A 15,652-nucleotide genomic window follows, 5' to 3' on the forward strand; every position below is an offset into this window, starting at 1 on the left:
TTGGTTGGATGCTCCTGGACAGAAACCCTCAAACGTATAGAAAGCACAAAAAGATCCTCTCCCTTACTGAACAAAACCCTCAACCTGTGTGGGGGCATTAAATCCCGTCACCCTCATGGCACAGGTTAAGACCTATTGCTGTTACAGAACAATGCTAAGTCTCCTAACGCTGAGGGAAGGGCAAATGAAAGTATCCTGCACGAGACCTATCAGATGTAAGGTAAAGCAAGAATCCCATAGAATCCCAAGTGATCCCATGATCACTGAGAATGCAAACCCCACCACTGAGAACAGCAGCACTAGAAGTAAGACTATGGTAGACCAGGGAACAGAGAACATTCTTGTCCCCTACCCCACACACACAAATAACCACTAAACACATACTTAAACTAATGAAACACAGAGATAACAAGAAAATACTGGAGGCAGGAATCTTTTTACTTGGGCTCCATAACAGCTCAACCGTAGAACTTTGTACTATAATTACTTGGGCCTTTGTTCAATTTTCCAATAGACTGTGAGCTGTTCTAAGGTGAAGAACTGTAACTATCTCTACATCTCACAAAATCCTTTGGCCGTAAGAGGTAAAGTATGTATTAAATTATAATATGAAGCAAAATGACAATATACTATAATCTCCTAAGTCTCTAACACCCCTTTGCTTTCCCAATCATAAAAAGCCCATCCTTCTACTACATAGCTAAATACTTACGGATTGGGACCAAGATTGGGAATCAGCTCTAAGAACAGAATCCAAAACATTTAGCAAGAGAAAGGGCAACAGAGAATAAGCAAATCAGTTCTTTACAGATAAAGAAAACAAAGGCCCTGAGAGGATGAGACATTTTTCATTCAGAATCCTCATTTGTAGAACTTTGCATGCCTTGCACAGATGGGAGCCTTGGTTTTGTTTTATTTCAAATACAGATTTTGTTTTAGCAATGAGAAGAAGCTCAATAATTTCCTAGCTAAAATCCGAAGATTTAGACTTTTCAGAAAAATTTCAGTGAAGAGAACCTTAAAAATTTCCCTAAAACGGGAATCTTCTGGAATGAGCTGACTTTAAAATATTACCAGTATTTCTGAAATAGGAAAAAAGAGAACAGCACTTAACTCCAAGCAACTAAATCACATATAAAACTTGTATCTTTTAATGCTCATTATGTAATTATCCAGGGGTTGGGTTTTTTTTTTTTTCCACTAAACTAAAATACAGATGGCAGCTATGTGAATTTCACAGGACCCTTCTATGAGAAACTGGTCTTCAGAAAATTCCCAAATTGCTCTTTGTGCGAAAGTATCAGGGAGAACCAAAGTAAAGAGCCATCCTCTCATTTTAACCATCCTTATTTATCCTGATGCTGCCTCACTCAACGGACAAATGTGCCTCTCTTTTCAAATACTTATCTTTCAGAGTAAGAATAAAATATAAGAGTGATCTCTAAAGAAACCTAGCAAACTTAAATATCACAGCTACTAAGCAGACTGTCAATGAAAAATTACTTGGGATGATACTGCCAGTACTATATATTAAGGGGTCATAACGTATCACTTTACTTTAAATTCTAAGAGGGTTTAAGAATTGTTGACATCCAAAAACAAGTAATCTTATTTTGGTCACGGAATCATAAGGCAAATGCAACCAAATCCTGATACCCTAGACACTACAGTACATTGCTCACTGTACTTCCCCTCTGCTGAGCTGCAGACAGAAGGAAGATACGGAAGGAAGGAAAAGGGATTCTTGACAAGGAGAGAATAAAGCACTTACACTTCATAGGACTTTCTAGCCACAGATGCCAGGTGCTACCCACTGAAATCCAGGCTTGGACTAAGCTCCACATTTCTGAAAGGACCATCTCAACCGAAGCCTGGGGCTCAGTCAGCAGGAGGAAGCTGCAGCTCCCACCAGCAGCACATTTCAAAGAGGCTGCAACAAGAGAACATTTTCCATTTAAGCATCTAATTCCAAGCTCCCATTTCACAAAGCAGTAGCAGAACAAGCCTTTCTATCAGTCTTTTCAAAAGATATTTCCATGACTATGTGATGAATATGAAACAGGCTATGGCCCAGCAGTCCTTTCACTAACATGATCTAAGTCTTTCATTACACTTCACAGCAGATCCTAAAAGTACCTGCCCTTTCCTTTTTTTTAATGGTGCTCTGTTGCTCGAAGACTCCCTTCTACACCAACAGTTCTACAACTGCTGAATCAACCTAAATCACTGAGCAGGCGGGCTGTCAACAATGCAAGCACATACCCAGACAGGAGCCTGAGGATTCATTAGCTGCTAAGAATTGGAAACGGATTAAGGCTGCTAGTTAATCCTACAAAAAACTCCTCAAATTAAGCAGAATTACTTAAAATACTTCACTGAGGACAGAAGAGCTCTGGCAAATAGAAAATGAAGTTCTAGAAATATAAATATTCCAGTGAAATTTGAAAAGTAACACAAGTGTTAGGTTGCTGTACTTTCTTAAGCATCTCAATTAGTGAATAATATATTTACTACATAAAGACTTTTAAAGATTTACAGTACATTGGGGGAAGAGACTAAGAGTAAAAAGACAAAACCCCCCAAAAAACTACCAGTCCAAGAACACAAAGCTTTAGACATATACCCTCTAACAATGTGGTAAAGAGGCAGAAAACCAGAATTTCCCAAATCAAGAAAAAAAATCATTCCCACGAGACAGATTAAAAAAAAAAAAAAAAAAAAGTAAGTCTAATTTACCTGAGAACAGAGAAAGGAACTTTTTAAGTTGGCCAACTATCTTGAGTCTTTGTATCTAATGTTTTATGAGGATTTTACAAATACAGGACAAACTGCTAGATCTGTCACAAGTTACTTTCTGATGGTTTTCTTAGCAGGGAAAGAAAATGATTTGAAGGAGTATTAAGAAAAACTATGGCGCCTAAAAGATAACCATTACTACCTAAAAACTGTATTTTTCAAAATAACGTGTTTTGTAAGATGGCCTGAAATGCAGAAACCAAATGAAATGAACTTAGCTGGGGCGCCTGGGTGGCTCAGTGGGTTAAAGTCTCTGCCTTCAGCTCAGGTCATGATCCCAGGGTCCTGGGATCGAGCCCCACATCGGGCTCTCTGCTCAGCGGGGAGCCTGCTTCTTCCTCTCTCTCTCTCTCTCTGCCTGCCTCTCCCCCTACTTGTGATATCTCTCTCTGTCAAATAAATAAATAAATAAAATTTAAAAAAAAAAAGAAAGAAATGAACTTAGCTAAAATCTTCACCAAAGCAGTGATAAGTAAACAACTCCCATCTTTAAAACCAGAGTGTAAATGAAATACAGTCACATAAAGCCACTAGCCAGCTCCCATACCCACAGAATACCCTTGTGTGCATTAAATAACTTTTCTAGAAGCAAAAAGGCTTATGTATAGAGACAAATTCAGTCAATTTAAACATTTTCACAGCTATCTCCATAATAATTGAATAATTAATAGGGAGATACTGTTTCCCTTATGGGAGGGAAGAGATCCTAGCTAAAAATACTTCTTTAAAAAATCATAAGCTATTTAAAGTCCACAAGAAACTTCCAAACACTCTTCAAGTCAACTTTCGGAAGACTGTAGCACTCATATGCACTGTTCTATCTTGATTTCAATGAAGGGAATCAGTAAGACCAAATGACAGCACTGAATCCTGTGGCCTCCTCAGTTTCTGACGAGATCCCCCATGTTTCTGGGACAAGCATTTTTGAATAATTCTGAGCCCTAATGAACACTGTCAAATGAAATCTGGCTCAAATTTGTGACTGTCAGTCACGCATAATATGGTACTGAGAAATCTTGCCAAAATATTTTCATGACAAGTGTAAGAAAATCCCTATCCAGGATTTAAAATCCTCAATAACCTAAGTACGTGAACATTAACCTCAAGAATGGCCCTGAAAAGAGATAAACCTGGATCCATAAAATCAACTTTGTGAGTGACAAAAGCATGCATTCCTCAGTAATCATTTTACTTGCCTGCTTGCCGTGGGCCTTACTAATTATACGAGGCAGTCCTATTTTAAAAGTAGGAAATGCCGGGGCGCCTGGGTGGCTCAGTGGGTTGAAGCCTCTGCCTTCGGCTCAGGTCATGATCTCAGGGTCCTGGGATCAAGCCCCGCATAGGGCTCTCTGCTCAGCGGGGAGCCTGCTTCCCTTCCTTTCTCTCTACCTGCCTCTCTGCCTACTTGTGATCTCTGTCAAATAAATAAAATCTTTAAAAAAAAAAAAAGTAGGAAATGCCAAGCTTAAACCATGTGAAACAAAGCTGAGGTAAGTACTTCCTAAAAGCCAAAAATATAGAAAACGTATTTCCTTTCATCACTGGTCTCTATTCCTGCCCAGGTGAGTCAAGTTTTATAACAACTCGTATAAACCAGAAGAATGAAGACATTATCAGACATGTTAAGCATATGTTAACACTACGCTAAAGATTCAAGTTTTTCAATCTTATATGAATGTGAAATGTCTAGCTTAAAGTATTCTTTTTTTTTAAAGATTTTTATTTATTTATTTGACAGAGAGAAATCACAAGTAGGCAGAGAGGCAGGCAGAGAGAGAGGAGAAAGCAGGCTCCCTGCTGAGCAGAAAGCCCGATGCGGGGCTCGAACCCAGGACCTGGGATCATGACCTGAGCCGAAGGCAGCGGCTTAACCCACTGAGCCACCCAGGCGCCCCTAGCTTAAAGTATTCTTTTTTTTTTTTTTTTTTAAGATTTTATTTATTTGTCAGAGAGAGAGGAGAACGAGCGAGCACAGGCAGACAGAATGGCAGGCAGAGGCAGAGGGAGAAGCAGGCTCCCCGCCAAGCAAGGAGCCCGATGTGGGACTCGATCCCAGGACGCCAGGATCATGACCCGAGCCGAAGGCAGCTGCTTAACCAACTGAGCCACCCAGGCGTCCCGTAAAGTATTCTTTACAAAAAAAAAAGCACTGAAGTTAGAAAACTCTGAATTCTTACATAAAAAACATGTATATTTTCAGGTCTAATTCCAAATACATTCTTCTATTCTAGGGCTATTTAAATATTATAATACTATGGCTGAAACAAAATACAAGAAAACAATGAATACAGAGGAAAAACTGAAAAGAACTGTGGTATTGGCTTGAGAAAAAAAATAAGTAAATACATAATGTAAACTCCATTAACAGAAAATTTCTTACCAGAAGAAAAAAAAACAAAGTTTCATAATATTGTCATTTTGGAAACTCGACCAAAAAGGAAAATTAAGTCAGTATTTTTAAGGAGTTCTGCATGCCAAACACTACAAAATTTTCTCCTTTAGCAACACTATGAACTTCCAATAAAGAGAAATAAAGCTTCTATTTGAGACTTCACCTGTGCAGCAATAAAACACTCTCGGGCAGTTATTTCAGTACCAGGGTGCACGCTAGAAAAATACAGGAGAGGTAATCTGAGCAATCTCGACTTCCTATGAATTAAATTTGTTTTTAAGTTCAACAGAGCTTAGAATTCTGTTAACATCTGGAAAATAGTATGGCAGTTCCTCAAAACAAACAAACGAGAAAACAAGCAGAATTACTGTATGACCAGCAATTCCCTTTCTGGATACATAACTGAAAAGAACTGAAAGCAGGACTCCAAAAGGTCTTTGTATACCCATGCTCGTAACAGCATTATTTGCAATAGCCAAAAGGTAGCAGCAACCCAAGTGTTCATTGACAGATGAGTGGATAAACAAAATGTGGTACATACATTATTATTCAGCCTTAAAAGAGGATGAATTCTGACAAATGATATACTATGGATGAACCCTGAGGACATTATGCTACATAAATAATCCAGTCACAAAAGTTCAAATACTGTATGATTCCATATATATATGAGGTACCTAGAGTAATGAAACTCAGAGAGATAGAAAGCAGGTTGCTAGGGGCTGGAACACGGGAAGGGGAAAATGGGGAGTTAACTGTATTTAATAAGTAGAGTTTTATTTTTACAAGATGAAAAAGTGTGGAGATGGATGGTGGTGATGTATGCACAACATGAATGTACTTAAACCCATTAATCTGTACACTTTAAAGTGGTTACATGGTGAATTTATGTTATATAGATTTTAATGCAATTTTTAAAAAGGAATGATCATGAATGAACCTTAAAGACACGAATGAACCTAAGTGAAATAAACAAGACACAAAAGTACAAACAGCCTAAGACTGTACTTGTGTAAGGTACCTGGGATAGTCAAATTCATAGAGACAAAAAGTAGACCAGTGCTGCCAAGGGCTGGAGAGAAGAGGGAATGGACAGTTATTATTTAATAGGTACAGAGTTTTAGTGTGGAAAGATGAAAAAGTTCTAGAGACAAGTGTGGTGATGGCCGCACAACAACATGAATGTATAATGCGACTGCACTGTATACCTAAAAATGGTTATTTATGTCATGAATGTTTTACCACAGTTAAAAAAATATATATGCAATCTATTTTCCATCTTCCTTACAGACATCAGTGCAATCAACATGAAAAAAAAAATGAAGAACTATCTGGAAAGCTTTGGAAGAAAACTATGTTATAATTAGAAAATGCAGCACTACCCTGATAATTTTATATCCTGAATCGCACTACCAACTCTGGTCCAAAGCCTGGGGAGACAAGAAATAAACTAATCCAAACATGGATGAATGCCACCGGCTAACAGACTACCATGCCAACATAAATACCATCACAAATTCTCACTCACAGTCTCCAATACACCAAAGATATGAAATATCTGTATTTGCACTAAGACTTGGAATGTGGCAAATAAGGAACTGATTTTAACTTTTATTTAATTTTAATTCATATAAGTAACCACAATAGCCATCTGGCTAAGGGCTACCATAGTAGATGACCCAGCCAGATTATTAAACTCTGGAATAAAGGTCTCTGGTTTTTATCATTTATGTGTTTCCAGTTTTCAGCAATGCAAGGCATATAGTATTCTTTTTTTTTTTTTTAAGATTTTATTTATTTATTTGACAGAGAGAAATCACAAGTAAGCAGAGAGGCAGGAAGAGAGAGAGGAGGAAGCAGGCTCCCCGCCGAGCAGAAAAGCCCGATGCGATGCGGGGCTCGAACCCAGGACCTGGGATCATGACCTGAGCCGAAGGCAGCGGCTCAACCCACTGAGCCACCCAGGCGCCCCAAGGCATATAGTATTCTTATTCATTGAATTAAATGACCCACAGAATCTGTAGATGAGGGGCACCTGGGTGGCTCAGTGGGTTAAAGCCTCTGCCTTCGGCTCAGGTCATGATCTCAGGGTCCTGGGATCGAGCCCCGCATCGCATCGGGCTTTTCTGCTCAGCGGGGAGCCTGCTTCCCCTTCTCTCTCTGCCTGTCTCTCTGCCTACCTGTGATCTGTCAAATAAATAAATAAAATCTTTGAAAAAAAAAAAAAAAAAAGAATCTGTAGATGAACATTTTGTCTTTTCTAGAAGGCTTTCCTTTCAAAAGCATGCCATGTTTTAAGAGTCACTTAACTGGGGGTGCCTGGGTGGCTCAGTGGGTTAAAGCCTCTGCCTTCGGCTCAGGTCATGATCTCAGAGTCCTGGGATCGAGCCCCGCATCGGGCTCTCTGCTCAGTAGGGAGCCTGCTTCCTCCTCTCTCTCTGCCTGCCTCTCTGCCTGCGTGTAATCTCTGTCTGTCAAATAAATAAATAAAATCTTAAAAAAAAAAAAAAAAAAAAAGAGTCACTTAACTGGAGGATGAAAGCGTAAGCACAAAAAAGCCCAGATTTTCAGGTAAGTCAAGTCAATAACTGCAATTGCTAAAAGAAAAACCAAAGACCCTAGGTTTTTTGAACTTGGCTAAAGAATCAAATTCCAGAGAGGAAAATTATTAAGAAAGAAATGTGAAGCTGACATTCCATGACCCATGACTTTCCTGACAGGATATTTAGAAGAAAATTCCCAAGGATATGTGACAAACCAAACATGACAATGTCAACTTAGTCCATCAGAGCATTTCATTTGATTGAGCTTATTATGATTTCATCATTCCTTTTCAGTTTACAGGCTGAACATAAAATTTTTGAGGTAGGGGCACCTGGGTGGCTCAGTGGGTTGGGCCTAGGCCTTCGGCTCAGGTCATGATCTCAGGGTCCTGGGATAGAGTCCAGCATTGGGCTCTCTGCTCAGCGGGGAGCCTGCATCCCCCTCCCTCTCTGCCTGCCTCTCTGCCTACTTGTGATCTCTCTCTCTCTGTCAAATAAACAAATACACAAATCTTCAAAAAAAAATTTTTGAGCTAACCTCTGACCAACAGATTGTAACAGTCTCCTTATAATCTAAATTACAAAATTAGAACAAATGCACAGCATAATTCATTAGCTGTACAAAGAGATGGTCTTACCTTCTATTGCTTGCTTTCTACATGGTCTCCTCACTTGGGTTACCAGAGTGGACAAAGTGTTCAGAACGGTTCCCTGCTAGATAGGCTTTCTTTAAGATCTGTCTCAAAATAACTTGCTTTATTTTAAAACACTCTGGATATTAGTGATACCTGCCTATCTCACACATCGAAACAATGGCTTTAGGCTGTTTCCAAGAATTTTGTCAGAAAAAAAAAATTTAGAGTAATGAATATAGATTCTTTGGCAAATGGTTATTTTATATAAATACCAGAAAAAAAGAAAAGAGGCTAACTTATACAGCATGGACTAAACCACATCTAAATTATATCCTTAAACCAAATCTATTGTCACCAGGTCATTAGAATGCTACTAAATGACTTTAAGATTAGTGAAGTGAGAGTTAGAGGGAAGTGATATGTCTTTCCAAAATGTGTATTCTTCAAAACGGTTTTCCAACAAAACAGGCAAATCATTCCTTAACAACAAACTTAAAATTAAAATACTATGCCTGTTACTACCCTAGAGCAGACTTTTAATCTATATTTAGTGACTACTTCGAGAAAGCTTTATTGAGTCAAAAAGTTCCTCCCCCTTTCTGTATCCAAGTCTGTTAAAGAATATTTATTCATTTGAGAAAGAGCAAGAGAGAGCTTAAGTGGGAGGGAGAGGGAGGAACAGACTCCCTGCTGGGTTCGATCCCAGGACCCTAAGATCATGACCTGAGCTGAAGGCAGATGCTTAACGGACTGAGCCACCCAGGTACCCCTCACAAAGGTTGTTTTTTGTTTTTGTTTTTGTTTTGGGGAAAAAAAAAAGGATGGAAACACTGAACACAACCTCATAGGAGGCTGAATAATATTGTTTATTTTCAATTACTCATGGGTATGGTAGAGAGAGGCAGTAAAAATAAATGAAATCCATAAAGACACATTTGAGATACCAACTAATCCTTTCGGAGATACCTACAAGCAGCTATTCTTTAACACACTTTTTTTTTTTTAAGATTTTATTTATTTCTGAGAGAGCAAGCACAAGCAGGGGAAGGAGCAGAGGGAGAGGCACAAGGCAGACTTCACACTGAGCATGTGGGGCCCTGAGATCATGACCTGAGAAGAAACCAAGAGTCAAATGTTTAACCTACCATCCAGGTGCCCAACAATACACTTTTTTTTATTTTTAAGATTTTATTTATTTATTTGACAGAGAGACAGATATCACAAGTAGCAGAGAGGCAGGCAGAGATAGAGGGGGAAGCAGGCTCCCCTCTGAGCAGAGAGCCCGATGTGGGGGCTCATCCCAGGACCCTGAGATCATGACCTGAGCAGAAGGCAGAGGCTTAACCTACTGAGCCACCCAAGGGCCCCTCAACACAGATTTTTAAGAACCTTTGTGTCAGGCATCTTGATCATGCTTTCTTAATAACCATTAAAGTATTCCCTCAACTGTATCATATAAACAAAACGATTCTACAATCTAGTAGGGGGAACAAAACAGATTTTCAAAAAGGTAAAAAAAAATTACAAATGCAATTATATAAAGTGCTCTAGGTGGTCAGTGGAGGCAGAAATGATCTTTATTTGAAGAGAATCAGTTAAGGCTTCAAGGAGAAAGAATTCAGGCTGGGCTTTGAAAAGATGGATTAGTTTCTTCATTAGAAGACAAGATTGGTAAAGAATAAAACTACAGAGGTACGAAAGAATTAAAGAAATAACAAAATTGGACGGAGGAAGCATTCTCTACCACCTCCCTTCTCCTCCCCACTAAAACCATTTGCTTACTATGGGAAATACTACAATTGTATGAATCCTGATAGGAAGGACCCAGTCAAAAGGGAGTCTGAAGATGCAAGTGATAGAATAACCAAGAGATCAAGGTTCCTAAGAATTCAGAAAATGAGATGCAAAGCACCTAGACCTGACAGGAGAAGGGAGAAGCAGTTGGCTATACCTATGCTGAAGTTTTACCAAACCAGAGGTGAAGGGTTGATGGTATAGTATATATAAGAAAATTACTAAATGACAGACCTTGTAATCCAAATCAGATAGAAGTAAAGACAAGACCTAATGAAGAAACAATAGGAGCCAGTCAACTGAATAAGGTTTTCATGAAATTCAAGAAGTAATTCAGGGATTTGTTTAACATGATTGAACTGACTGAACACCTTTGTTTGCCCACAAATCTCTTCCAAAAAATCCACTAAGATCAGAGTAAAGAGATTTTTAAAAATGCGGGGGAGAAGGGACACCTGGGTGGCTCAGTTGGTTGAGCGGCTGCCTTGGGCTCAGGTCATGATTCCGGGATCCTGGGATCGAGTCCGGAATCAGGCTCCTTGCTCAGCGGGGAGCCTGCTTCTCTCTCTGCCTCTGCCTGCCACTCTGCCTGCTTGTGCTCACGCACGCGCACGCACGCTCTCTCTCTGACAAATGAATAAATAAAATCTAAAAAAAAAAAAAAAAAAAAATGGGGGCGGTGCCACAAGGACAGAAAGAATGGAAACATGACTGATATTAACAAAACTGTGAAAACCAGAATGCTAATGGAAGAGTTAACCATCTTAGTAGGTCTGAAAAAGTTGAAATTTTTCAGAGGAAGGACAGGACGAGAAAGGGGAAGCCAAGACGGCAAAATGATTCATGTAGCAAATTCCAGTTATGCTCAGGAATTAAAAGTACCAGGTACATCTGAAGGCAGATGCATAGGTGGAACAAAAAACAAAGGAGTGGGTTCAAAATCTGTATGAGCAGTTAGACTGAGATTTTCCTCCATGACTGAGTGGCCAGGCTACCATCCTCCCACCATCACGGAAGATTCAAGATTTACTTTGGAAAGATTGATGCAGAAGGACTCTGGACTCTTAGCCAACAGACTCACCTAAGGACAAGAATATCATATTGAAAATGGATTAAATTAAAGCCTACATATTTAGTGGTAAGATCCATACCCTGATTCATTCTCCCACCTGCCACTGGCAGCCCCAGTTATATCCAGAGAATAGCTCTCAGGACAAATGTGATTCAAGAAAAAAAGACCAACAGAAATACAAGGGAGGAGGAGTAAAAGTTCCCTTCTCAATTAGCCATCAAATGAGGGAGCAATCCAAGAAAAGATCATGAGTCCAGGATTCAATGCATCTGACACAAGAAAGAGAAAATAATTCCCCAGGAGCGTTAAACAGAAATCCCAGGACAACAATTATGCAACAGACCTGGAGAATAACAAGGTCAGACTGGAGCAGGAAGATAGAGACCTATAGGGAGAGGTTTCCTTCTACCAAAAAAGGAAGCAGATTACCAACGTGAACACAGTAAGAGGATATTTACATACTCAGAGAGTTTTGAACAAATTATTATAGATATATAGAAGATGAAACATATGTGAAAGAAAAAGGTAATGACTACCACCAGGAAAAGAAAACTTGCACAAAAAAAGAAAAATTACCATGTTATATATGCTATGTGGTTCACAATGCATGTTGTGTGTATTTAATCAAAACTGATAGAACTATGTTAGAGAGATGCAACAGGCCTTTTTCTTGTAAAGTTACCATTTTATAACTTTTAAAAGTTTATTTTAAAATATTTTAAGTTTTAGGGGCGCCTGGGTGGCTCAGCTGTTAAGCATCTGCCTTTGGCTCGGGTTGTGATCCCAGGGTCCTAGTACTGAGCCCCATGTCAGGCTTCCTGCTCCTCGGGAAAGCCTGCTTCTCCCTCTCCCACTACCCGTTTGTGTTCCCTCTCTCGTGGTCTCTCTGTAAAATAAATAAATCTTTTAAAAAATAAAGTAAAATAAAATATTTTAAGTTTTAAAATATAACTACTTTTGGGGGGGATTTCTGTTTGTTTGTTTTTAATTGAGGGAGCATGTGAGTGAGGGGTCAGGGTGCAAGGAGAGAGAATCTTTTTTTTTTTTTTTTTAAAGATTTTATTTACTTATTTGACAGAGATCACAAGTAGACAGAGAGGCAGAAGCAGGCTCCCCGCTGAGCAGAGAGCCCGACGCGGAACTCGATCCCAGGACCCTGAGATCACGACCTGAGCCGAAGGCAGCGGCTTAACCCACTGAGCCACCCAGGCGCCCCTAGGAGAGAGAATCTTAAGCAGGTTCCCTGCCCAGTGCAGAGCCCCACGCAGGGGCTGGATCTCACAACCCTGAGATCATGACCTGAGCCAAAATCAAGAGTGGGAAGCTTAACTGACTGGGCCACCCAAGTGCCCCATAACTTTTTAATTTTGAAAGAAATTAAAATTATAGATTTCAAAAATTTTCAAAAATTATAGATCTCAAAAAATGCCTACAGGTTACTTGAATTCTTAAGCCAACAAACTGGAAGAATGGGTTGTGATCAGAGCAGATACCTGAGTTAGTGATGTAGGTGGCTGGTGACTTTTTTTTTAAGTAGGTTCCACACCCAGCATGGAGCCCAATGTGGAGCCCAACTTGAGTTTTAAACTCAAGACCCTGAGATAAAGACCTGAGCTTAACCAAGTTAGCCAGCCAGGTACCCCCCCCCCTTTATTTTAAGTAAGCTCTACACCACATGGGTCTTGAGCTCACGACTGCAAGAACAAGGGCTGCATTCTCTACCAACTGAGCCAGCCAGGCACCCCCCAGGCTGGTGACTTTCCAAAAATGACAAGATTCAGGGTACCACTGTGTGACCATGTGGCTGAGTTAGTGACTTGAGGGGTTGGTGACTTTTTACTAATGAAAAGATCCAAGATGTGACACTGTAACCCTGAGGCTGAGAAAAGGAAGTAAAGGAATTAAGGGGCTGAAATGTCAGCTGAGTTGTGAACCTGGATGCTGAAGTTGCCTAAAAATGATGTGGGAATGCACTAGATGTTTTCCAGGTCCACTTTTCCACTCTTCCCTACTGCTTTTCACCCCAGTATGTTGACCTATGTGGACTATATCAACAGGTTCTGGTGTCCCCAAGCTTTTGGTTGGGTTTGCTCAAAGAAGAATCCCAGAAGTGTAGGGGAATAAGGTCAATATATTTATTCCTCTAGCCCCCTCCTTGAAAAATCATCTCCTGAGGACTGTGTCCCTTCAAATGAAAACTGCCACTCCTCTCAAGGCAGCCAACTCTGCTCGGCAGGGAGCCTGCTTCCCCTCCCCTCTCTCTGCCTACTTGTGATCTGTCAAATAAATAAATAAAAATTTAAACTTAAATTTAAAAAAAAGCTTGGGAATATAAAATGCAAAAACAAGAAAGGTAAAGTCAGAAAGATCACCAAGTATACACACACACAGAAATAAAGCACAGAAAAACTAGGTATGAAATTTAGAGGAAAAGTGGGGCACCTGGGTGGCTCAGTGGGTTAAGCCTCTGCCTTCCGCCAGGGTCGTGATTTCAGGGTCTTGGGATGGAGCCCCACATCGGGCTCCCCCTATTCTGCCAGGAGCCTGCTTCCCTCTCTCTCTCTCTGCCTGCCTACTTGTGACCCGTCAAATAAATAAATAAAATCTTTTTTAAAAAATTAGAGAAAAGGGGCGCCTGGGTGGCTCAGTGGGTTAAGCCACTGCCTTCGGCTCAGGTCATGATCTCAGGGTCCTGGGATCAAGTCCCACATCGGGCTCTCTGCTCAGCAAGAAGCCTGCTTCCCTCTCTCTCTCTCTCTCTCTCTCTGCCTGCCTCTCTGTCTACTTGTGATCTCTCTCTGTCAAATAAATAAATAAAATCTTTAAAAAAAAATTAGAGAAAAGAAAGGCACGTGAATCAAAGAATGCAGAGATACAATAGGTTTACCAGGGTGAAATTAAACCCCTAAACCCCTCACCGGATGTTCACACAGACATATGGAATAATCAACGCAGGATCTTACAAAGAATCTAAAAGGGGGGAAAAAACAAGGTTAGAGAACAAACGTGCTGCAAGATGTGAACTGCAAGGATTTTCTGAAACCAGAACCAGGTATTTTTTTTCTTTACATCACGTTGTACTCCAAAACACGGAGGAAATTCACGTGTAAAAGAATCTAGAAACCTGAGAAGTTTCGAGAATAACAGACCCAAACTATCACTGTTACTTAGTGAAAAATCAGTAAGGCACAATGAAGTGCAAGGCTAGGACTAGGATGGAATTGCCAGACCCCAACACTGGGACACCAAGAGGAGACGGATAAAGCATCCGTTAAGTGGAAGATGGAGAAAGATCGGGACTGGATGTGACTGAAGGAAGACTACACGGGAAAGCAGGGCCTAAGAAGCAAGCAGCAAGCGAAAAACTTAAAAGAGAACCAGATCGTTGCCACAAGCGAGTACGGGACCTACAAATCAGGTTGTACGGGGTGGGGAAAGGGCCAGTTCGCGACCGTCCAGCTGCGACTCGCTTCCGAAAAGCGGCGTAAATGTAGCCTCGCAGCCCCACCCCGCGGCGGCAGCTCCTCCCTAAGGAGCATCTCACGAGGCCAACCGCCGGGTTCAAGCTCCAGCTAGAGCCTAGGTCCCACCCCGCCCTTGCCCCGCGGCGCAGAACGGCCTCGCAGGGCCCCTCACCGAACGCTGCAGCTCCCCAAGCCAAAACGAGGCGCGCTCCTTTCCGCTGGGATCTGGGTCGTGGTAAAGCGCCTGCACTGCCTGGTATACGAGCTGCAAAGTCGGCTTTGCCCCTTCCATGGTGGTGGCAGTGGTAGCGGCAGCGATGGCTTTGGCTGTTCTCCCGAGGCTTCTCCGGTTGCTCCGCCTTCAAGCTTCCTCACTGTGTCGGCCACGGCCGCTCCCTGACTGGCGCCATCTCCTCTTTGGCCGTTACCAGGGCAGAGGGGTTCCCGTGCAAGTTGCCCCCTCGGAAACAGAGGTTAGATTGTATTCGGGTTCCTTGCTTTTTTTCCTATCCTCCCACTAGACTCCAAACTTCTGAGTTCAGACGCCAGTACTCGCCTCCTCACCCACTGAATTGCCCTCAGAAGTCTGTCCCCCCGCCACACAAACCACGCAGTATACCCAAGGCGCGTTAACCCGGACCGGAAGCTGCAGCACCAATACCTTTGGCACACTTCCGCCGGGTGCAGCTCAAACGCCCTCCTTCCCGGCACGCCTCCTCCTGTCTCCCCGCCCCCTCCCGGAAGTATCCCTATAGGGCCAGAAGCCGGGAAGAGGCAGTCGGTCGTGGTTCTCTCGGTGACTTGCTTACGACTGGAGCGGTATGACCCACGTGTGTTCCATCCCTGAACCGCTCTTCCGTCCTTGGCAGTGGGTCCGCGGTCTGTCCAGGGATCTTTTCTGACGCCCTTTGACAAAGCGGCTCAACTAAACCACCCGTGCAGTGTCCACAGTACTG

The 15,652-nt window shown here is 41.5% G+C and overlaps 1 protein-coding gene across 2 annotated transcripts in view; it reads right to left on the reverse strand.

Annotated features, from left to right (window-relative positions):
* Positions 1-15,328, reverse strand: part of TNPO3 (transportin 3) — a 92,784-nt gene extending 77,456 nt beyond the window's left edge. Inside the window, exons 1-2 of one of the 2 annotated variants that reach the window (XM_047694476.1) lie at positions 14,869-15,007; positions 1,772-1,930 (exon numbers count right to left, since the gene is read on the reverse strand). Coding sequence is in view for 1 of the 2 variants with exons in the window: in XM_047694475.1 (XP_047550431.1) it covers positions 14,869-14,988 (120 nt within the window). In the remaining variant the exon portion in view is untranslated. Of the gene's footprint in view, positions 1-1,771; positions 1,931-14,868 lie in introns of both variants that reach the window. The other variant, XM_047694475.1, reaches the window with a different exon arrangement.
* Positions 15,329-15,652: the final 324 nt, after the last annotated feature.

Source organism: Lutra lutra, chromosome 11 (assembly GCF_902655055.1).
Source record: "Lutra lutra chromosome 11, mLutLut1.2, whole genome shotgun sequence".
NCBI lineage: Eukaryota > Metazoa > Chordata > Mammalia > Carnivora > Mustelidae > Lutra > Lutra lutra.